Consider the following 24,039-nt stretch of genomic DNA (forward strand, 5'->3'; position numbering starts at 1 on the left):
GAACTAGAGTACAGGTGAGCGATCTGATTGGCGGAAAAGCCCAGCGATCTCATTGGCCAGCGGGTCGGCGCCAAGTTATCTTTGATGTAGGTGACAATAAAAGGGCCGTAGAAAGGGCAAGAGGCTCTCTTCTGCTCAAGTGGAGATCGGGGTAGTCACCTAGCCGGCCACTGGAACGTCCGTGAGACGTGTCTCAGCGCAGCCAGGCCCCAGGAGGACTCTGTGCAACCTCACCCGTCCGCGGCTCCCCACACATCCGAGGAGAACCATGAGTAAGAGAGAGAGTTGGGATTTAGCTTAAAAGCCAAAAGGAGTTTAAGTCCTAACAGACTAGGTAAACCGGGTTCAGACCATCGGGAGATAGGTTAGTCCTGCCTTGCTGATTCCCACTGATTCGGTGAGAGTGACTCGCAGACGCGCCGAGAATAAATCGTTAGTAATTGATCACAGCCTCGTGTGAATTCTACGAGTGTGAGGGAAGTGCATGGTGGTGTGTGTGCGCTCGCCGTAACGTGTATGGCTCGGCGCACAGCGTCCCGGTGGAAGAAACGCTGTGCCCGCAGGACTCCGCGAGTGCGCGTCTCGTCCTGTGGCCCCTGACCTCCGCGCTGCGTGTGTGTGCATAGGCGTGAACGACGGGATAATGCGCGGATCTGACCCTCTATTCGGTCATCATTACGCTTGCGCTTCGTTAACTGTTTAGCGTGTGCCCACGGTGAGCGACGGCAGACTCGCACGGGTACACGTGTAATTATTCATACGGCTTTGGTTTAGTGTGTGCCCACGGGGGTGTTGAAAGTGCGTGGTGGTGCGTGTGTGTGCTCGCCGTCACGTGAGGTCGGTGCTTCCGCGGGTGCACGCTTCGTTCTGTGGCTGCGGACACCCGTGCTGCGTGCGGGCTCACACCCACCGCGATCACCCGCCCCCAACGGCCCTTTAAACGAGCGCTATCAACCGCCCACGGCGGCCGCGCGTGTACGAGCGACGTCACTGCCCTCCGACCTCTGACCCCCCATTCAGCGCGTGTGATTGGTGTGCGGGGTAGTGAGAGCGGAGACATCGCGTTTGAGTGGCGGTGCGTACACGTGCGAGGGCCGTGGTGTGCCAAGGGAGTCTCCTACTAATGTTTGAGGGGATGCACGTGGAGAGTGGGGGTGAATGGCCCGAGGTGGCCCAGGGTCAGCCAGGGGGGAAACGGCAGCAGCGAGGGAAGGAGAGGAGGAGAAAGGGGGAGAGGAATCGGGGGCCAACAGCCCTGACACTTGCTCACGTCACAGCTGGCGGAAGGTCACCCACTCGGCGGAGCTAAAACTATTCCACACCTACCAGACGACTTGGAAGAGGTAGGCATACCCACATTTTACCCCACCACATGCGACCTGCCGATCGACGTGATGTTTCTGTCGTGACCCACCAGTCGATCGTACGGGGCATGTGTTTACTGCGAGGGAGAGCGGGGCAATGGCAGTGGGTCGCCAGGTGGAGCGAGGAGGAGGACTTTGCTGGGCTGCGGGGGGGGGGGGTGCTGCTGCACGTGGTCGCCTGTAAACCAGCACTGTAGCGGCAGCAGCGAGGGTTGGTGGATTGCAAAACGTTATTCCTGTCGGCGTCGAGGAGGGACCATACCTTGGCTCTGCTAAGAGGAGGCAGTACAGGAGACCCTTGAATATCTTGGGGGTTACGTTCTTGGAAAGTGACGCGAAAGCCAAAACCGTGATATTCAATACTTAAGAAGCCTTACCTAAATAATGTGGTTCGGTACACGACTATACAAATTAAAATAAGAACTGTATTAAATCTTCTTCTTCTTATATATAAAAGTCTCCGCGCGTTCGCGCTTGCGGGGGATTTGGCTCTCGGACGGTGGGGTTTAAGACCGAAATAATTTGCCAGCCGGCATGCCCTAAGCCCCATGGTGGGAATAGGCTATTCCGTTTTCCCATCCGTAAACTTTAAAGTAGTTGAATTAACACATTTGTGCCGTTTCTATTATTCATTATTTACTTATTGCACGACATCGACCATACCAACTGACGACAATTGCGTGGGGGGGACGGACCCTACCAAGTGCTGCGAGTTCACTCGAGCTCACGGGGGACATTTTCTTTTACGCGTTTTACAGCCAACACATACACACATAACGCTGCGGACATTTCTTCACAGTGTCATGTCCTCTTCGCCCCCCCCCCCCCCCCAACACGATGCGTCCAGTTTATACTACAGACTCCGTAGATAATATTTTACTGCTTACATACCATTATTTTTGCACGGGCAGGGGATGCTGGGGAGGGGGGGTAGCGGCCCAGCCCCTAGCCTGGCAACGTGCCAACTCCGCGGCCTCGCCAATGTAGGCCAGGACGGGGGCTACGCATGGCACAAGGCCTCAACACGCCTATGATAAGTACAAATTTCCTTGCTTCTTACGCTAACAACTCAAGCCCATTGTTTACTATTGTTAAACACATTAGTTGACAAACATTACAATAATAATGTTTGTGTGCAGATAGCAACTCAGGTTCATTGTTTACCATCATAAAACAAATTGACATGTTACAATAATTATGTTTGTGTACACAAAACTCTTTTTGGATTTTTGGGTTGCTCAATTTCCCCTTTTTTGCTGCGCTTTTATGACGCTGCCACGGTCTACTGCCAGTCTGTGATTTCTGCTTATTTCTTCAATGCATTTCTATTGTTTCCATCGCTTGCGTCACGCTATTTACTCATACGTAGTACTGCGATACTGATAGCTGTACCATCATCGGGGATTGCTGTGTCCGTCGATGTGTGTGTGCGAGTCCATGTGTGTGTCTTTGAGTCCATATGTGTGTGTGAGTCCATGTGTGTGTCTTTGAGTCCATATGTGTGTGTGTGAGTCCATGTGTGTGTCTTTGAGTCCATGTGTGTGTGTGTGCGTGTAGAGCCATGCGTGTCTTTAACTCCATGTGGGTGTCTTTTTCGAACGGACGTCAAAGTGTTTATGTGTGTGTGTTAGCCCATGTGTGTGTCAGTCGATTTGTGTGCGTGTACCTCGATGTGTATGTCAGTCCATATGTGTGTGTGTTAGTCCACATGTGTGTGTAAGTCTATACATGTGTGTGTCACTCGATGTGTGTGTGTAAGTCAATGCGTCTGTGTGTGAGTCCATATGTGTGTTAATCCATGTCTGTGTATCTAAAGTAGATATCTGTGTGTCACAGTCCATATGTGTATGCGTGTGTAGGGCTATGTGTGTGTCAGTCTATGTATGTGTAAGTTCATGTGTGTGTTTCTTAGTCCATATGTGTGTGTGAGTACATATGTGTGTTTACGTCAATGTGTGTTTTAGTCCACGTATTGCTGTGTGCGAGTCGGTGTGTGTGTGTGAGTCGCTGTATGTGTGTATGTCCATATATGTGCGTGCAACTCCATGTGTGTATATCTCAAGTGGATGTCTGTGTGACAGTCCACATGTGTATGTGTGTGTACGGCAATGTGTGTGTCACTCTATGTATGTGTGTGTGTCGCTGTATGTGTGTACGTCGATATGTGTGTGTAACTCCATGTGTGCGTATCTCAAGTGCATGTCTATGTGTGTGTGAGTCCATATGTGTGTGTGTCTGTAAGTCGATGTGTTTGTGTGTGTCAGTCCATATGTGTGTGTCTCAGTCCATGTGCGTGAGTTTTAGTCGCTGTGTGTGCATGCCTCCATGTTAGCCAGTGTAACTCCATTTCTTTGCGTGTCTGTAGGTCCATGTGTGCATCTTAGTCCATGCGTGTGCTTTATTGACCTGCTCAAGGCCTATGATATCATCAGTAGGCCTGGCCTCGGGGTTGCTCTTCGTGCTTTCCGAGCCCCGAACCCACTCATCACCATCCTTAAGGACCTTCATGATGGTGAGCGGCCCCGCGTCTTAACTACGTGGCCGTGAGTCAGAGCCATTCCCTTTACACCTTGGGGTGCAACAGGGATGTCCTCTGGCTCCCACATTGGACCACGTAGTTCGTCGAGCCTTCAATGACTGTACCGGAAGAATTCCCATCTGCTACAGATACAATGGGAGGCTGATCGATGCCCGAGTGCGGTCAAGGGATGGCTCCCTATTGCTCAACCACGTTATGTATGCCGATGATCTGCTAATGGCTGCTCACTCGGAGGAGGAGTTCGAGGTGCTGCTGCTGAACCTGGAGCTTGCCACCAACAGGTGGGGCCTTACCATCAGCCCAACCAAAGCTAAGCACCTGCCTGGCTATTTTGTACCATCGGACACTCCACCCCCACAACTCCCAATTGGTGATGGGGCAGTTGTGGAGACAGTGGAGAGTTTCCCTGGGCAGTGTGCTAATGACCGGCTCCGGTTTAACAGCAGAGTTCTCACTCAGAATCAGTCGAGCTGCAGTATCTTTTCATTGGCTGCGTAACGCTGTGTGGAAGCTACCTGGTCTATTACTCCGTACGAAGCTTCAGGTCTTCTCGGCCACGGTCATTCCCTCCCTTCTCTACGCTTGCGAAACTTGGACCCCCCTAATGGAACATCTTCGCCGGTTAGAAACATTTAGGCTGGCCTGCCTACGATCCATCCTGGGTTTAACCAGGCTGCATTGTGTGAGGAGCTCACAAAACCTTCAAAGATGTGGGGGGTAGAGATAGGTGGTGGCGTTCACCCTCGCTGGATAGAGGGCAGGTGCACACCAGCTGGCATGACGGGAGAGTGGCGTGGGGGTCTTCAGCGCAAAGTCGGCAGGCGACTGACCATCAGAGTGTAAGTACGGCAAATGTAAATATGTGGATAAGCAAGCTACATAGGTTATGCGTAGGAGAATGGTATTTTAAAGTGCACTCTACCCCTATCACGACTCCATTCTGAGACATTCCACTATCACTACCTCCAACCCTATCACTACCCCCACTCCAATCACTATTTGCACCCCGATCACTATTTGCACCCCGATCAATACTCCACCTGTTTCAGTAGCTCTACAGTCTACCCCTATCAGGAGCCCTTCCCCGATCACTACCCCGATCACTCACTCTCCAAACCTCCGATTAGCACAATTGGTTATGTACGGTGCAAATGTTCATTACCCCTATCACTTGTCATACGTTATCACTACCCCAATCACTACCCATACCCCGATCACTATCCCGACTCCTATCACGACTCCCCACTTCTATCGCGAGTCTTAAACTTATCAATAGCCCTACCCCTCCCCCGGCTCCCATAGCTGTAGCCCTCGCTCTTCTCACCGCGGTTTCTGCCGTTTCCCTGTTCTACAGGAAACTTGCCCTTCCTCTCCCGACCCCCACACACGAGGGCGCCAGGGGGTGTGTGTCTCCGTAAGATCCACTGAGCCTGAAACGAGTGCTGTACTACCTGCTGCGGAGTAAATCATCGGCGCAGGGATACAAAGGCGGCTGGCCTTCATAGTTGCTCGCTAACCGTACTTTCCCCAACAGTTTGTGTAGGCTAGACGGGGGATTTTTGTCTTTTTGTGTACGTACACTGAGTAAGTACTGTCCTGTTGTCTCTCCCGGTACTCGCCAGGGCGTCTGTCTCCGACTGCTGCCGAGTCGTTCCACCTTCTCGGCGTCGTTCCACCTTCTCGGAGTTGTTCCACCTTCTCGGTGTTGTTCCACCTTCTCGGCGTTGTTCCAAGAACGCAACTTCTCTCTGCCTCTTTACGAACGTTTCAGTTTCATTTGCTCCGTCGTCGGGCGGCAGCGCGGTGGTGACACTCGCACCTCACAGCCACAATCACCTGGGTTCGATTTCCAACTCGGGCACCTCCCTGTGTGGAGTTTGCATGTCCTCACCTTGTTCTGCATGGGTTTCCTCCCATAGCTAAAAACAACACGCACAATGTAACTGGTATTGGCCAAACATCGTAATGCTGAACAATTGCCTGCAATTTACTCAATTGGGATCACACAGAACAATATCAACATCACCCTGCGGAAACTTGACAGGACCCTCCTGAAAGGGAGTGTCGAGAGTTATGGGAGGAAATGATAGAACCCGGAGGAGAACCACGCAGAACTGGGGGAGAAATTACAAACTCCACAGAGACGGGCGCCCGAGTCGGGAGTTGAGCCCTGGGGCTTGTGGCTGTGTGGCGCACGTGTCACCCTCTGCGCCACCCCTCTGTCGCCCATATCATGAGATTGATCCTCGTGTCTCCCTTCAACAATCGCCCTCGGTGTATCTGCCGAGTGTTCTAGTCGTGTCTCCCTCCAATCGCCGCCGCCAGTGTTGAGCGAACTCACTGGCACCGTACTCGAACACTGCTCTTCTCTATCCTGAGCCGCATTTTGCAAGCATGAAATGTTAAGTTCCCCTCTCGTTTCCTGCTGTTAAATTCTATCGCTTGCAATAAGGACCCGGACTGTTAGAAGAGTTCCTTTTTACGTTACCGATAACCGCATGGAAAACACCTCGAAAAACCCCGGCTATCGCCACACATCTACAATGTCGATAGCGACAACGCACTCGGCTTTGAACTGAGAAATAAGAGCAGCTGCCACCGCGGTGGTGGTAGAGGTAGTGGGCAGAAGAAATTGACTCGCAATCCAGAGGTCGCCGGGACCACCGCATCTCGGCGCGGCGGTTGTGACCCACTGGGGCCGCTTCCTCAACCCGCCACCGCTCGTGTGCCCCAGGCAGTGTCCGTTGGTGCAGTCGATCGGCAGGGCGCATGTGCTGGGGGGTAAGATGTGGGTACGTCCACCTCTTTCTACTCAAATCACACTGTAAACGGATTCCTGACTTTAGGAAACAGTTATCGATTCTCAAAACGGTTATCGATTCCCGTTGAACCAGCCTCGTCAATTCCGATTGTTATAACATTCTGTCGAGATTTATACTTAATCTACAGCCTTTGATTAATCCACTGCTGCCTGAAGGCCTCCCCGCACCATGTTTGACAATTCTTCCTGATGCTGGTCATTGTGAGCTCATGGTGAAGGGAAACCGTTCAGATATCACTCGCCACTGATGTTAGCCGTGGCCAGGCATCAAACGCAGGTAACTTCCTCGTCTTTATATGTCTATACATAAATGGCAACGTACTGTACTGCTCAACGAGCAATGAAGCATCGGTGCTCCTCTGTTTACAACCCTGCAGCAGCCCCAGTGGTGGAAGTTCCACATTCCTCTGGCGGGGGGCGCGTCTATCCATAGGACAACCGCGTTTTACTTCCCCACAAAGTGGTACTCAACCACGGTTCTAACTCCCGCAACCTTCCGATTGCAAGCTGCTCGCTCTGCCACTGAGCACGGTGTGTTTAAGAGGAACAAACCCTGACCACCACCATCACCACCACCACCACGATCACCACCACCGCCACCACCATCACCACCACCATCACCAGCAGCACCACCACCGCCACCACCATCAGCAGCAGCACTGCGCAGCAACAGGCAGCGGCGAGGTGACCGCTGCCGTCATGCGCGTGATGGCAGCAGTCATGAGTTCAATATCGAGGTCTGCTGCTGCTCGCCACGGGGAGAGGGCTTCGGCGGAGAGAGCTCGTTGGGCGCTGCCGCCCGTCCACACGCGTCACTCAGCGGACACCTCCTGACATGCACGTGGACCTTGGTGTCTCCACACCAAGGTCCACGTGTAGCCTTCACAGGCTGTTGGGACAAGTGCTGTTAACAAGCACCTATGAAAGCCGACACGGCACACGAAGGGGTGGGTGGCCAGCACCCCACGCCCGGCCGCCTTTGTCTCCCGAGTGGCGATGTTTACACACCGCACCAGGTACTTATTTGCGGCCGAGTCGACCTAGGGGTTCGTAGCGCGACGCGCGACCCGCGAGACACGAACACTTCACATCTTCAAACGGAGTTCCTGCTCGGACGCGCATCGAGACGTCCAAACTAATCTCCCACAGCCCTGAGCCGTGGTGGAAATTCCGCATTCCCAGGGCGGGGACGAGTCTACCCGTAAAACAACCGTTATTGACTTCCCCACACGTGTTTACATTGTGTACACACAGACACAACAACCACATGTGTTTACATTGTGTACACACAGACACAACAACCACATGTGTTTACATTGTGTACACACAGACACAACAACCACACGTGTTTACATTGTGTACACACAGACACAACAACCACATGTGTTTACATTGTGTACACACAGACACAACAACCACATGTGTTTACTAAGTCGCGGTGACATCACCACTACGCTTGTGCCAGGCTAGATGCACACACATACGCTTCCACACATAGTCTACTTATATATACACACACACATATATATACTTACATATGCACTTATACATACACTCGTACACATACACACAAGGTGCACATGCACATTGCTACACAAATACACTAATTAGAGCATGGGCAACAGTTGTGACTGTAAGAGCTGTTAGTAGCGGAGACCGCTACACTCACCATGATCTTCACTTCCTAAGCGACTCGCATCTGAGGGGCGGGGCCATATCTAGAGGGGGCAGGGTGGGCGTGAGGGGCGGGGCTAGTGAAGTGAGTGGGGGAGGGGAATGAGGGGCGGGGCTAGTAAAGTGGGGGGTGGACGTGAGGGGCGGGGCTAGTAAAGTGGGGGGGGTGGACGTGAGGGGCGGGGCTAGTAAAGTGGGGGGGGTGGACGTGAGGGGCGGGGCTAGTAAAGTGAGGTGGAAGTGGACGTGAGGGGCGGGGCTCGTAAAGTGGGGGTGGACATGAGGGGCGGGGCTAGTAAGTGGGGGGGTGGACATGAGGGGTGGGGCTAGTAAAGTGGGGGGTGAACGTGAGGGGTGGGGCTAGTAATGTAGGGGGGTGGAAATGAGGGGCGGGGCTAGTAAGGAATCGGGATCTGTATTTAGACTGCAGGAGGAATCCGATGAGCTGTGAAGCTCGTTTTACAGTTCTCCAGTACTGGCGGGTCAGAACATTACAACGATAGGAGTGCAAAGTATAGGAAAGGTAAACAAATCACTTAAAAAATATATATATATATATATTTTCATGTGACCAGGTAAAGCCCACTGACTGAGCGATTAGCTTGTTTTTTTTTATCAGAAGCGGCCTGGCCACAAATGATAGCTCAACAAAGTTGCCGTATTACGTGGAGATTTATAGCATAAAAATACTCTAAATAATCTAGACGCATGATGCCAAATGCGGAGGGAAAACTGAAGGACCTGGAGAAAAATCCACGCGACCACGAGAAGAACATACAAACTTCAAATACACAGGCGTTCCGGTTGGGATCGAACCTCCGATTCTCCTCCATACCTGGCTGAGGAAGATAACGTCACACCACCGTGGCGCCCCTTGACTAAACAAAGTATTGACGTTACAATTGCATCGTCAATTCCCAAGCTTGGCGAAGGCAGTTAAAACAGCAGCAAACACAGTCCCAGACCACACCAAGACAACGTACAGTCCCTCAATAAAAGTGGACATTAAAATTTTACTATCGATACATTAAGAATCTAATGTACAAATCACATTTGGTAATGTGGCTGTATCCAGATGGGAAAAGGAATGGGCGGGGCTATGTGAGTGGGTGTGAAGATAATATTGGTACAGTACAGTAATACGAATCAAGATTACGGTAATAACATTGATGCTTACTTAAAGGTCACACGGAGTCTGATTACTCATTGTGAGGAGGGTCCCCGCTTTGGGTTTTTGTCATGAATTATTTCAGCAAATCAATGATAAGTGTGTATTGTACGTGGGCGGAAACCGCAGTGCTCGTACAGGAAACCCACGCGTGCGAGGGGGCAACCCTCGATCCCCAGAGAGGCGGCTGCTCCCCACGGGGCGGAGTGAAGCCTGGACCGCAGGAGGCTGGCGAGATGCTCCCATCTCAGGCTGGCCCTTCTCCTCACTGCATCATTCATCATCATCGCCGCTCCAGAGGAGAGTGGTGCGGTGTGTTTTACACCTTGACCGATTGGACAGGACGGGTCCGTCATCATTTGGCGATAATTACCAACCATAAAACGTAACTATCAAGGAGTTTAGAGATGTTTCAGGAAAGGAAATGCTGCTCTGCAATCCAAATGTAGCGATATGCAGGTAATTTGGAGGTACATTTTCAGCATTGGGATACTTGGCCAATACGAGTTACACTGTGTGTGTTCTTTTTAGCCCTGGGAAGAAACCGCAGAAGCCATGCCCAGCAGAGGGAGGGAGAGAACAACCCACACACACGAGCCCATGCCCAGCAGAGAGAGAGAACAACCCACACACACGAGCCCATGCCCAGCAGAGGGAGGGAGAGAACAACCCACACACACGAGCCCATGCCCAGCAGAGGGAGAGAGAGAACAACCCACACACACGAGCCCATGCCCAGCAGAGGGAGGGAGAGAACAACCCACACACACGAGCCCATGCCCAGCAGAGGGAGGGAGAGAACAACCCACACACACGAGCCCATGCCCAGCAGAGGGAGGGAGAGAACAACCCACACACACGAGCCCATGCCCAGCAGAGGGAGAGAGAGAACAACCCACACACACGAGCCCATGCCCAGCAGAGGGAGGGAGAGAACAACCCACACACACGAGCCCATGCCCAGCAGAGGGAGGGAGAGAACAACCCACACACACGAGCCCATGCCCAGCAGAGGGAGGGAGAGAACAACCCACACACTGCGCGCTGAGAGGCGCCCTGGTCAGGAGCCCAGCCCAGGCGCTTGTGGGGCAAAGTTCCACTTCCCCCTTCCCCACAAAGACATCCCGTGTAGCCTTCACATTACAGTGTGTGTGTGTGCAGTATGTGTGTGCAGTGTGTGTGTGCAGTGTGTGTGTGCATTGTGTGTGTGTGCAGTGTGTGTGTGCAGTGTGTGTGTGCAGTGTGTGTGTGCAGTGTGTGTGTGCAGTATGTGTGTGCAGTGTGTGTGTGCATTGTGTGTGTGTGCAGTGTGTGTGTGCAGTGTGTGTGTGCAGTGTGTGTGTGTGCAGTGTGTGTGTGCAGTGTGTGTGTGCAGTGTGTGTGTGCATTGTGTGTGTGCAGTGTGTGTGTGCAGTGTGTGCGTGCAGTGTGTGTGTGCAGTGTCTGTGTGTGTGCAGCGTGTATGTGCAGTGTGTGTGTGCAGTGTGTGTGTGCAGTGTGTGTGCAGTGTGTGTGTGCAGTATGTGTGTGCAGTGTGTGTGTGCATTGTGTGTGTGTGCAGTGTGTGTGTGCAGTGTGTGTGTGCATTGTGTGTGTGTGCAGTGTGTGTGTGCAGTGTGTGTGTGCAGTGTGTGTGTGTGCAGTGTGTGTGTGCAGTGTGTGTGTGCAGTGTGTGTGTGCAGTGTCTGTGTGTGTGCAGCGTGTGTGTGCAGCGTGTGTGTGCAGTGTGTGTGTGCAGTGTGTGTGTGCAGTGTGTGTGCAGTGTGTGTGTGCAGTATGTGTGTGCAGTGTGTGTGTGCAGTGTGTGTGTGCGGTGTGTGTGTGCAGTATGTGTGTGTGCAGTATGTGTGTGCAGTATGTGTGTGCAGTGTGTGTGTGCATTGTGTGTGTGTGCAGTGTGTGTGTGCAGTGTGTGTGTGCAGTGTGCAGTGTCTGTGTGTGTGCAGCGTGTGTGTGCAGTGTGTGTGCAGTGTGTGTGCAGTATGTGTGTGCAGTGTGTGTGTGCAGTATGTGTGTGCAGTGTGTGTGTGCGGTGTGTGTGCAGTATGTGTGTGTGCAGTATGTGTGTGCAGTGTGTGTGTGTGCAGTATGTGTGTGTGCAGTATGTTCGTGCAGTGTGTGTGTGCAGTATGCGTGTGCAGTGTGTATGTGCAGTGTGTGCAGTGTGTGTGTGCAGTATGTGTGTGCAGTGTGTGTGTGCAGGTGTGCAGTGTGTGCAGTGTGTGTGTGTGCAGGTGTGCAGTGTGTGTGTGCAGTGTGTGTGTGTGCAGTGTGTGTGTGCAGTATATACTGTCAGAGCATGTTTTGATTCCTTGCAAAAGGTTTAAGTTTGGTCTTTTAACATCTTAACAGCTGTTTTGTTGCCAGAAAAAAGTGGGAAACCTATTCTCCTATTCTTACATTTTGACACCGGAAAAGGAGGCCCCATGACGTAGCCGTGACATTGTTGGGGCAAGTGCAGCTGTCCGTGAGCACCTCTGAAGGGGGTTGGGGGGGGGGCCCGGCACGCGGCGGAGTGGGCGACCAGAAGCACGCACAGCCGCCGAGCGCCGTCTCCCGAGTGGCGATGTTAAGTTGTTTACACAGCGCACCAGGTGCTCGTCTTTTGAGGCTGGGTCGACCTAGGGGAGCCCCAGGACCAGTTAAAATAATCACCATTTGTACCGCATTGACCGTGAGCGGGAATTGAACTCGGATCGCGGGGCTCTCACCACGACACACGCACCTCCTGCCCGCGATCCCAACACCAACACCCATGGACCGAGTAATTCACCAACACCCATGGACCGAGTAATTCACCAACACCCATGAGCCGAGTAATTCACCAACACCCATGGACCGAGTAATTCACCAACACCCATGGACCGAGTAATTCACCAACACCAATGGACCGAGTAATTCACCAACACCCATGGACCGAGTTATTCACCAACACCCATGAGCCGAGTAATTCACCAACACCCATGGACCGAGTAATTCACCAACACCCATGAGCCGAGTTATTCACCAACACCCATGGACCGAGTAATTCACCAACACCCATGGACCGAGTTATTCACCAACACCCATGGACCGAGTAATTCACCAACACCCATGAGCCGAGTAATTCACCAACACCCATGGACCGAGTAATTCACCAACACCCATGGACCGAGTAATTCACCAACACCCATGAGCCGAGTAATTCACCAACACCCATGAGCCGAGTAATTCACCAACACCCATGGACCGAGTTATTCACCAACACCCATGGACCGAGTAATTCACCAACACCCATGAGCCGAGTAATTCACCAACACCCATGAGCCGAGTCATTCACCAACACCCATGGACCGAGTAATTCACCAACACCCATGAGCCGAGTTATTCACCAACACCCATGGACCGAGTTATTCACCAACACCCATGGACCGAGTAATTCACCAACACCCATGAGCCGAGTCATTCACCAACACCCATGGACCGAGTTATTCACCAACACCCATGAGCCGAGTTATTCACCAACACCCATGGACCGAGTTATTCACCAACACCCATGGACCGAGTAATTCACCAACACCCATGGACCGAGTTATTCACCAACACCCATGGACCGAGTAATTCGCCAACACCCATGAGCCGAGTTATTCACCAACACCCATGGACCGAGTAATTCACCAACACCCATGGACCGAGTTATTCACCAACACCCATGGACCGAGTTATTCACCAACACCCATGGACCGAGTTATTCACCAACACCCATGGACCGAGTTATTCACCAACACCCATGGACCGAGTAATTCACCAACACCCATGGACCGAGTTATTCACCAACACCCATGAGCCGAGTAATTCACCAACACCCATGGACCGAGTTATTCACCAACACCCATGGACCGAGTTATTCAACAACACCCATGGACCGAGTAATTCACCAACACCCATGAGCCGAGTAATTCACCAACACCCATGGACCGAGTTATTCACCAACACCCATGAGCCGAGTTATTCACCAACACCCATGGACCGAGTTATTCACCAACACCCATGGACCGAGTAATTCACCAACACCCATGGACCGAGTAATTCACCAACACCCATGAGCCGAGTTATTCACCAACACCCATGGACCGAGTTATTCACCAACACCCATGAGCCGAGTTATTCACCAACACCCATGAGCCGAGTTATTCACCAACACCCATGAGCCGAGTAATTCACCGAAACCCATGGACCGAGTTATTCACCAACACCCATGGACCGAGTAATTCACCAACACCCATGAGCCGAGTAATTCACCGAAACCCATGGACCGAGTTATTCACCAACACCCATGGACCGAGTTATTCACCAACACCCATGGACCGAGTAATTCACCAACACCCATGGACCGAGTTATTCACCAACACCCATGAGCCGCGTTATTCACCAACATCCATGAGCCGAGTAATTCACCAACACCCATGGACCGAGTTATTCACCAACACCCATGAGCCGAGTAATTCACCAACACCCATGAGCCGAGTAATTCACCAACACCCATGGACCGAGTTATTCACCAACACCCATGGACCGAGTTATTCACCAACATCCATGAGCCGAGTTATTCACCAACACCCATGAGCCGAGTAATTCACCAACACCCATGGACCGAGTTATTCACCAACACCCATGGACCGAGTTATTCACCAACACCCATGAGCCGAGTTATTCACCAACACCCATGAGCCGAGTAATTCACCGAAACCCATGGACCGAGTTATTCACCAACACCCATGGACCGAGTTATTCACCAACACCCATGGACCGAGTTATTCACCAACACCCATGAGCCGCGTTATTCACCAACACCCATGAGCCGAGTAATTCACCAACACCCATGGACCGAGTTATTCACCAACACCCATGAGCCGCGTTATTCACCAACACCCATGAGCCGAGTAATTCACCAACACCCATGAGCCGAGTAATTCACCAACACCCATGGACCGAGTTATTCACCAACACCCATGGACCGAGTTATTCACCAACACCCATGAGCCGCGTTATTCACCAACACCCATGGACCGAGTTATTCACCAACACCCATGAGCCGAGTAATTCACCAACACCCATGGACCGAGTTATTCACCAACACCCATGAGCCGCGTTATTCACCAACACCCATGAGCCGCGTTATTCACCAACACCCATGAGCCGAGTAATTCACCAACACCCATGAGCCGAGTAATTCACCTCTCGTGGCGTGCGGCCCCATCTCCAAATAAATACGAGGGTGTTGCCCAAAGGCAATAAGCGACAGGCAATTAGAAATCGGCAATAGTTAATGCACCATCGGTAATGCGCGATCTGCAATATGCAATACACAACACGGAATAAGCAACAATAGACGATCCACAAGGGGCAATACGGAAATTACAATCCGCAATGGGCTAAAGCTTGCGTCCAGATTCTTTGTAAATGTTCTCGTGTTTGATCAGTAAAACTTGAACCAAAGGTTGGCATTACAATGGAAATGAGGAGTGCGTGGATTGGAGGGCATACAAAGGCGGAATACAGAATCAAGCCGAGACACTTTAGATATGCAGACAAACGCCCTGACACGGTGAGACACAAGGAGACACACGCAGACACACGCGGTGTCTTCACTTTCTTGCGTTGATGTTGTGCTGTTCACTTGACATGAATAACACCGCTCCTTCGTGTTGAGTTAATCCCCCTTTTCCCCCCTTTAATGTAAAATCATCTTTTGGAAGGTCCCAGAAGGGACGGGGATGTACCAGCAACACGACTCCCGCCATGAGTGCGTGGCGGGAGTCGTGCTGCTGGAACAATAAGGTTCCCTTACCAGTCCTCGTGTGGACTCCATCCACTTACATGCAGAGACACGGTGAGACATGGAGACACGTGGGGACACGGAGATACGTGGACACATACACGAGGAGACACGGAGCCATGCACCTGGTCGCGAGAGTAGTCCGGTTGTCTCGGATCCTGTGAAAAAGTTTCCACTTCGATTCAGCTGGACACGTTTCCATAGTGTACCCCAATCAAGTGTGTTTATCCATAGTGTACCCCACCATCAAGTGTTGGTGTTTATCCATAGCGTACCCCACCGTCAAGTGTGTTTATCCATAGTGTACCCCACCATCAGTCAAGTGTGGGTGTTTATCCATAGGGTACCCCACCGTCAAGTGTGTTTATCCATAGTGTACCCCACCATCAGTCAAGTGTGGGTGTTTATCCATAGTGTACCCCACCGTCAAGTGTGTTTATCCATAGTGTACCCCAGTCAAGTGTGCGTGTTTATCCATAGTGTACCCCACCATCAGTCAAGTGTGGGTGTTTATCCATAGTGTACCCCACCGTCAAGTGTGTTTATCCATAGTGTACCCCAGTAAAGTGTGCGTGTTTATCCATAGTGTACCCCACCATCAAGTGTGCGTGTTTAAATCTTGACTTAAAGCTTTCGTGACTACAGGAATGCATACTCTTTAGGTCTTTCGGTAAAATCACGTAGATTGAAAAATAGTAATAATAATACATAAAACACACCGTTTCGATCGCAACACGAGCAATCGTCTTCCGGTGGAAAAACACAGCAGGCGGACTGCTGAGTCCACACGAGGACTGAGGCAGTCCGCCTGCTGTATTTTTTCACCTGAAGACGATTGTGTTGCGATCAAAACGTCGTGATTTTTATTTATTTTTCTATCTACGTGGCTTTACCGAAAGACCCAAAGAGTATGTGCGTGTTTATTCATTAAAAATCATCCAAATTCAGTGGGCGGATCTTAAAAATGTGGAGGAATTAGCCACCGGAGAAGGGACTGGCTAAAATGTCACCTCCCCAAGAAGCCAGTGTGTGTTTATTCATCGTGCACCCAAGAAGTCAGTGAGTGTTTATTCATCGTGCACCCAAGAAGTCAGTGTGTGTTTATTCATCGTGCACCCAAGAAGTCAGTGAGTCTTTATTCATCGTGCACCCAAGAAGTCAGTGAGTGTTTATTCATCGGGCACCCAAGAAGTCAGTGTGTGTTTATTCATCGTGCACCCAAGAAGTCAGTGAGTATTTATTCATTGTGCACCCAAAAAGTCAGTGTGTGTTCATTCATCGTGCACCCAATAAGTCAGTGTGTGTTTATTCATCGTGCACCCAAGAAGTCAGTGTGTGTTTATTCATCATGCACCCAAGAAGTCAGTGTTTATTCATCGTGCACCCAAGAAGTCAGTGTGTGTTTATTCATCGTGCACCCAAGAAGTCAGTGAGTCTTTATTCATCGTGCACCCAAGAAGTCAGTGAGTGTTTATTCATCGGGCACCCAAGAAGTCAGTGTTTATTCATCGTGCACCCAAGAAGTCAGTGTGTGTTTATTCATCGTGCACCCAAGAAGTCAGTGTGTGTTTATTCATCGTGCACCCAAGACGTCAGTGTGTGTTTATTCATCGTGCACCCAAGAAGTCAGTGTGTGTTTATTCATCGTGCACACAAGAAGTCAGTGTGTGTTTATGCATCGTGCACCCAATAAGTCAGTGTGTGTTTATTCATCGTGCACCCAAGAAGTCAGTGTGTGTTTATTCATCGTGCACCCAAGAAGTCAGTGTGTTTATTCATCATGCACCCAAGAAGTCAGTGTTTATTCATCGTGCACCCAAGAAGTCAGTGTGTGTTTATTCATCGTGCACCCAAGAAGTCAGTGTGTGTTTATTCATCATGCACCCAAGAAGTCAGTGTGTGTTTATTCATCGTGCACCCAATAAGTCAGTGTGTGTTTATTTATCATGCACCCAAGAAGTCAGTGTGTGTTTATTCATCGTGCACCCAAGAAGTCAGTGTGTGTGTTATTCATCGTGCACCCAAGAAGTCAGTGTGTGTTTATTCATCATGCACCCAAGAAGTCAGCGAGTGTTTATTCATCGTGCACCCAAGAAGTCAATGTGTGTTTATTCATCGTGCACCCAAGAAGTCAGTGTGTGTTTATTCATCTTGCACCAGGGGCGGTTTCTTCATTAGGGCGATTGGGCGACGCACCATCAATGTCATTCAACCACAGAGTCACGCTAGCCGTCACTGTGCCTCTGGATATAGTCCAATCAGCGTCATGCTACGTTCTGTGGAGTACCGCCTCTTTTTGGGCGATTTCCCTCCAGCTGAGAATCGCCCAGAGTGGTCCCATAGACTTACATTCAAAGATGTTTTTTTTCGAACGGGGGCGCTGCAATGCATTCTCTATGGCTTCCGGGAGGGCTCGCCCTAACGTGCTTACGTCATCATACGTGCCTACGTCATCATACGTGCTTACGTCATCATACGTGCTTACGTCATCATACGTAAGCACGTTTCATCCAACAATATAATTTGTTTCGATTTAAAGCTTTCGTGACTGCAGGGAATCATCTTCTTGGTTCTTTCGGTAAAGTCACGTAGAAGGGAAGTGGAATCTTTAATAAAAGAAACTTGAGTGGTTTGTTTTAATAGTGAGTATAGAAACAAACAAGATGTATTGTAAGAGTCACTTTATTTTTCATTAATATTAAAGAAGTGAAGTTGCCTTTACATGCTTAAGCTGTTAATTTATCCATTGCATGGGTGGACCTTATCCTTATCAATCATCCAGACATTTGCCCCCCCTGAGAGATTTTGCAGGAGCCGCCACTGTCTTGCACCCAAGAAGTAAGTGCGCGAAGCCTCTGGAGGAAGCAGCCACCCCCAACAATGAATTTTAATTAACACATCAACGTATTCAACACTTAAGAGTGGTGCAAGTGATACATGATATATATATAACCAAAGTTACAGTATTGAGCGGTAGCGCATTGACCACTCGTTGCAGAGGTTCACGGTTTGGTTCTGGCAGTCCGCCCTGGTTATAACTGCGGGTGTCGTCATTACAAATGCGTGCGGTCTGCTTCACAGATGTTAAAGATCCTGTGATTTCGTTCGTGAAAAGTAGGCCATTGCGTGCTGGCTTCATGGTCCAAATTTGTCAAAATTACACCGCTAATTACTCAATTGTGATAAGACACAGGAGCAACATCCTCCCCTATTGCGAAACTACTGCAGACTTTATCTGCGAAACAATGGTGACTCCCTTTGTGATGATTGCCCTGCACGATAAGAACGATCGCGCCAATACCCAACGTGCTCGATTATTATTATTATTATTATTTTATTCTGATGCAAGAAGTATATTCAGTGTCCTGCGTGTTGATGTCAGAGCCCACAAATTAATCGGTCCCACTGCTACCCTCGTGGGAATCCGCTTCGCCCCAGATGTGTTCCAGCTCGCAGAGCCGCGCGTTCATCCTCCTTTGCATGGAGCGGTGCTCCGCGAGCAATCGCGCCACCTGCACCTGCAGGGCCCCCACGGAGCGCTCCACGTCGCCCAGGGCTGCCCCAGGGATCGCGCAGCAACCGCCGCCGCCGCCGGGAGGCGCGGCGACGTCGTCGCTCAGAAGGGCCATGCCCGCCAAGATCTGCCTGCCCTTCTCCTCCATGATGTCGCGTGCCGCCGGGTATTCGCACAGCACCTCTTCTAGGTCGCCCTTCGAGAGACAAAATAGGTCCGAGTAACCGATGCTCCTGATGTTTGCCGTGCGCCGATTGCCCGCTCTGCTGCCGGTGATGTTCAGGAGGCTGATCTCACCAAAGTAGCTGCCCTCCGCCAAGACGGCGTGCAGCGTGACGCCGTCGTCCGCGACCACCGCCAGGTTCCCATCCTTGACAAAGTACATCTCCCTGCCGACGTCGCCCTTGCGGCACACGTAGTCTCCCGCGCTGTAGAGCTTGGGCCGCAGCTTCAGCACCAGCTCCTCCAGCAGCCCCATCTCGCAGTTGCGAAACAGCTCCACTTTGCGCAGCGTGTGCATGTGCACGTCGATGGCGATGGCGGCCCTGAGCGTGATGGGCAGCCGCCGCAGCGCCGCCTCCTCCTCCTCCCCGCCGCCGAGCGCCTTCTTGCCGAAGTGCAGGAACTCGAGCCAGGCCACCACCCTGCGCTCCGTCTCCCGCCCAATGCCGTGACGCTCGACGTACTTTCTCACCTCGCAGAAGTTTGCTATGAACCGCACGTCGGCTTTGTCCCGTAAGACGATGCCCGAGATGTACTCGACGATGGTGGCGAACGCGAATACGGTGATCAGCAAGTCGACGATCGTGAAGGCGAACTCCGCGTCCCGCTCGGCCCGGGGCATGTTGCCCACGGTGAAGAGGACGAGCGACGAGAAGAAGAGGGAGTGCAGGTACTGGTGCGCCGTGGGCGCGAGCGTGCCCGTCGAGGTGTTGGGGTAGACCCAGCCGTCGGTGCCAAAACCGATGTGGGCGGAGAGCAGGAAGTAGACGCACGCGTTCCAGTGGACCATGACGAAGATGTACACGACCAGCTTGAAGATGCGGAAGCTCTTCGGGTATTTCGTCCGCGTCTCGATTTGGTCGAAACAGTCGAACACGCACGAGACTCGCAGGAGGCGGTTGAACCGCAACTCGGGGCGGTTTGTGCCGACCCACAGGTAGAGGATGTCCGTCGGGAGGACGGACAAGACGTCGAGTTTGAACCGTGATGACTGCAAGTAGCGGTCACGGATCCTGGCCGTGTCCGTTACCAGAAACCCACGCTCCATAAAACCTGCAAACACCACATGGATGACGAGTTCATGGTGCAACCGCACACATTTAACTTTGTTTTTTTAAACCCAAACAAACATCCCAATACCTATAAATTACTCAATTTGGATCAGACTCGGCACATGCATATGAATATACTGCGCATGGCTCACAATTTCATGTCGGAACAATCCTTGCCACTGTGACGTTGGTGTCGGACGCATCTCACGCGACTCCTAAACCCCGTCAATCCGGTTGCATTCGATTGTTGTGGCCAACAATCGAAAGCCCAGAGAGAAGACTGGGGATGGACACCAGACCGGATGAAGTAGTGGCTGTCGCCAGACTCCGCAATGCCTGTGACGAGTTTGGGCTTCTCTCATCTGTGTGGCCCAGTTGATTTGCTGATGTCACTGTTTCCTAACTTTTATTCTCTTTTCCAGAAGGGTTGCAGCTGTTGGAAATAGTCAGGGTTTGTGGGTTTTTTGGGCATTGGGTTGTTCGTTCAATGCACGTGTCACGGGGTTCGTGAATGGCTGATCTATTAACATCTACACCTAGCAATATTGGAAACGTGACATTGAATGTGTTGATAATGAATTATATTATCAGCCATGCTGCAGTGCTACGCCGGGAATAGATCAACTTGTGTTGAGAAAGGTGGAAGGAGCGGTCCTGGAGCGATTGGTTACTCGGTGGCTGAAGTAGGAATAGTGTCTGATTGATATCGCATGCAAAATGCGGTGGGCATGAGGCCACGGGGTGGCAGAAACCCCGTTGGCTTGGCCACTACGGGGAGGAGAGGTGTTGTTGTGCCGTCGGTCTCGAGTTTGACTCTTTCTGAAATAAAGAGTTTGCGCTGGATGCCAGTGACCTGTGTCTCTCCTGCGTGCGTTTGTATCGCGCCATGCACAACGCTCGCGGTTGGATCTGAGGTGAGAATTTTGTTTTTCCACACACCATTGTAGAGCACATGGACACCTAAATGCCACACTAATGTCACGGAGCGAAAGCTCACTACTCCGTGTAACCACTCGACTTGGACAGCACGTACACAGCTTGAGCTGCGCTCACGGCCAACTGGACAACTGCCTTATGGTTGCCTGGATCGACTCGTCCCCACCAAAGGAATGTGGGATTTGTACCACTGCCTCAGACTGGAAACAGGAGAGCAGCACCACCTCAATGCTCATTTTAGCGAGGAATCACTTTTACTCTGCAGGTGTGAAATGTGTGTCAATGGCATAGTGAGAAGCGGTGGCACAGTGGTTAGCGGACAGCACTAATAAATAGGCGATCTAAGTTCAATTCACTTGCAACCAACACGAGTGAATATCTGATCCATTCGTGCACCACCCCTAGGTCGACCCAGCCTGAAATGAGTGCCTGCCACACCATCACGCCTAGGTGCGCCGTGCCAGTCTCCATAGCTGCTCGCTATGAGCACGCGAACCACACAACCTGTGGGCCATGCTGACGCGGTGCCGGTACCAGTGTGGCTCGCAAGGGTCACGTGGGAGTGGGGCTATGTGCTGACACGGTGCCGGTACCAGTGCGGCTCGCAAGGGTCACGTGGGAGTGGGGCTCTGTGCTGACACGGTGCCGGTACCAGTGCGGCTCGCAAGGGTCACGTGGGAGTGGGGCTCTGTGCTGACACGGTGCCGGTACCAGTGCGGCTCGCAAGCGCCATGTGGGCGAGGTAGACGGCGTCGCAGAGGAAGTCCACGGGGAGCAGCAGCGCGCCGTGCTGCCTCTGGATGTCTGGGAAGCTCGCCCTGCGACCCAGCAACAGCAACAACACAACAAGCACGCCATAGGCCTCAGACCTGTCCCTCCACATTCAAAACAACGTTTGTTTTAACACGTAGGCTTTCGCGACCAATATCACCCATAATAGATGTTATTTGGGTTAGATCGCGTAAATATATAAATGTGTCGTTAAAACCCGCCATCACCCGACACAACCAACTAGCAGGGGTTGTCACGTAAACAGAACGTGGCCAATTCGTCACTAGTGTAGGGGTGTTACAGAGGGGCTGTATACATAGGATCACACGGGAAACAAACACAGTGGGCGGGGCTTCGTGAGTGCACGGGGAGGTGCTCTCAACGACGTCCGCACAGGGCAGCCTGGGGGGGCTGGCCCCACCCCTCAGGGAGGGGTTTTGGTATAAAAGGGGATGAGCCGGAGAGCTCGGGGGAGAATGTTAAAGCTAAACCAGTGAAGACCGAAGATCGTCTAGCTAGAGCCCTGGACTCCCCTGGGTCGCCGCCCTTGTCAGGGCCGCGCAGGACCCTGCCAGCGGCGTGGTCCCGAGAACCAGAGCTAGTGCTCTGGGACTCCGGGTACCGTAGCCCGACTTACCAGTGTCGGGCCAGACAGCCTCCCCTAGCCCGTTAGTGGAGGACTAGGAGGTAGGTCAGAGATAGCAAGCAGTGTATTCCCAGCTAGCGGGTGAGGGGGCCGATACCCCCTCCAGTGTTGTACGTCCGCGGTTGTGACAACTGTTGCGGAATAAATACGTGTGCCTCAACCCCGGCGTCCAAGAGTCCTCAACGATATTACACTAGTACAGCACTAGTGTATAGTAGTGTAGTGTATAGTAGTGTAAAGTGTAGTGTATAGTGTAGTGTATAGTAGTGTATAGTGTAGTGCAGGGGTCGGCAACCAAAATAACAAGAAGAGCCATTTCTTTACAATTCGGTACAAAATTCAGTATTTCAAGAGCCGCAATGCATCTATGTGCATACGTACATATCGTCAAGAAGCAGCCCGTAAAGAGCCGCATGCGGCTCCGGAGCCGTAGGTTGCCGACCCCTGGTGTAGTGTATAATGTAGTGTGTAGTGTATAGTAGTGTAGTGTATAGTGTAGTGTGTAGTGTATAGTGTAGTAAACTAGTAAAGCACTAACCGGTGTGTTGGAGAGCCAAGCCACAACATTTACAATCTGAGTACGACGTTTCGCCAGTAATTCAACTAGCTTCATCAGGCGACAGACAGATTTGTGGACAAGTCTGACTGCTGCTGCTGCGTCACCTGCAGACGACGGCGAGCCAGTTGTAGACGACGGCGACACAAGCCACGAGCTGCCAGCGGCTGTGCCACCCTCCGCCTGGCTCCACCACGCGCGCCTCGCCATCCTGCTCGCTAGCACACATAGTGGCGGTGTGGATGTAAACGGTATGTATATGGTATGGACTTTGTGTAAACGGTATGTAAATGGTATGTACTTTGTGTAAATGGTATGTAAATCCACACATGATTGAAACAGTTTCTGAGCACAAGCCCAAAGGCCCAAAATGTCAAGTAACCAGCCATATGCAAGATTTTTATAATTCTAGATTTTAAGCTTTCGTGACTGCAAGGATTCATACTCTTAGTTTTTTTCGGTAAAGTCACGTAGGTAAAAAAAGCATTAAAAATAAATAAAAACAACTAAATTAAATCACGACGTTTCGGAGGCAACACAAGCTTCCGTCTTCAGGTGGAAACCGTCACAGCTAAATTACTGTATCAAGTGAAGAGAGCTCTAAGAGACACGAGATTATACTGGTAGGAACGAAGTGGACCAGACCACCAATAGATTAATGTGTCCGTCCGTCCGCGTCCATCCGTCCGCGTCCGTCCGTCCATCCCTGTCCGTCCGCGTCCATCCGTCCGCCCGCGTCCGTCCGTCCATCCGCGTCCGTCCGTCCACGTCCGTCCGTCCGTCCGAGTCTGTCCGTCCGTCCGCGTCCGTCCGTCCGTGTATCAACATCGCCCCCTACTGCAAACACTTGGCATGACCCTGTCCGACAAGATGGCCGCCCGCTCCCCCTGCGATCTGTGAATTAAACAAGATGGCCGTCGCTTCCGGCGCATCACGGCAAAACTTTAAACTTCGCTTC

General features: G+C 51.6%; 1 protein-coding gene across 1 annotated transcript; it reads right to left on the reverse strand.

Moving 5' to 3' along the window:
- Positions 1-17,592: 17,592 nt before the first annotated feature.
- LOC144729946 (cyclic nucleotide-gated channel alpha-3-like) lies at positions 17,593-23,310 on the reverse strand. The gene is made up of 3 exons (XM_078610374.1): positions 23,189-23,310; positions 21,820-21,926; positions 17,593-20,224 (listed from the first exon to the last, which is right to left on the reverse strand). The coding sequence occupies exons 1-3, from the start codon at positions 23,308-23,310 to the stop codon at positions 18,777-18,779; spliced, it is 1,677 nt and encodes a 558-aa protein (XP_078466500.1). The 3' UTR covers positions 17,593-18,776.
- Positions 23,311-24,039: the final 729 nt, after the last annotated feature.

Source organism: Lampetra planeri, chromosome 34, assembly GCF_965212315.1.
Source record: "Lampetra planeri chromosome 34, kcLamPlan1.2.h2, whole genome shotgun sequence".
Taxonomy (NCBI): domain Eukaryota; kingdom Metazoa; phylum Chordata; class Hyperoartia; order Petromyzontiformes; family Petromyzontidae; genus Lampetra; species Lampetra planeri.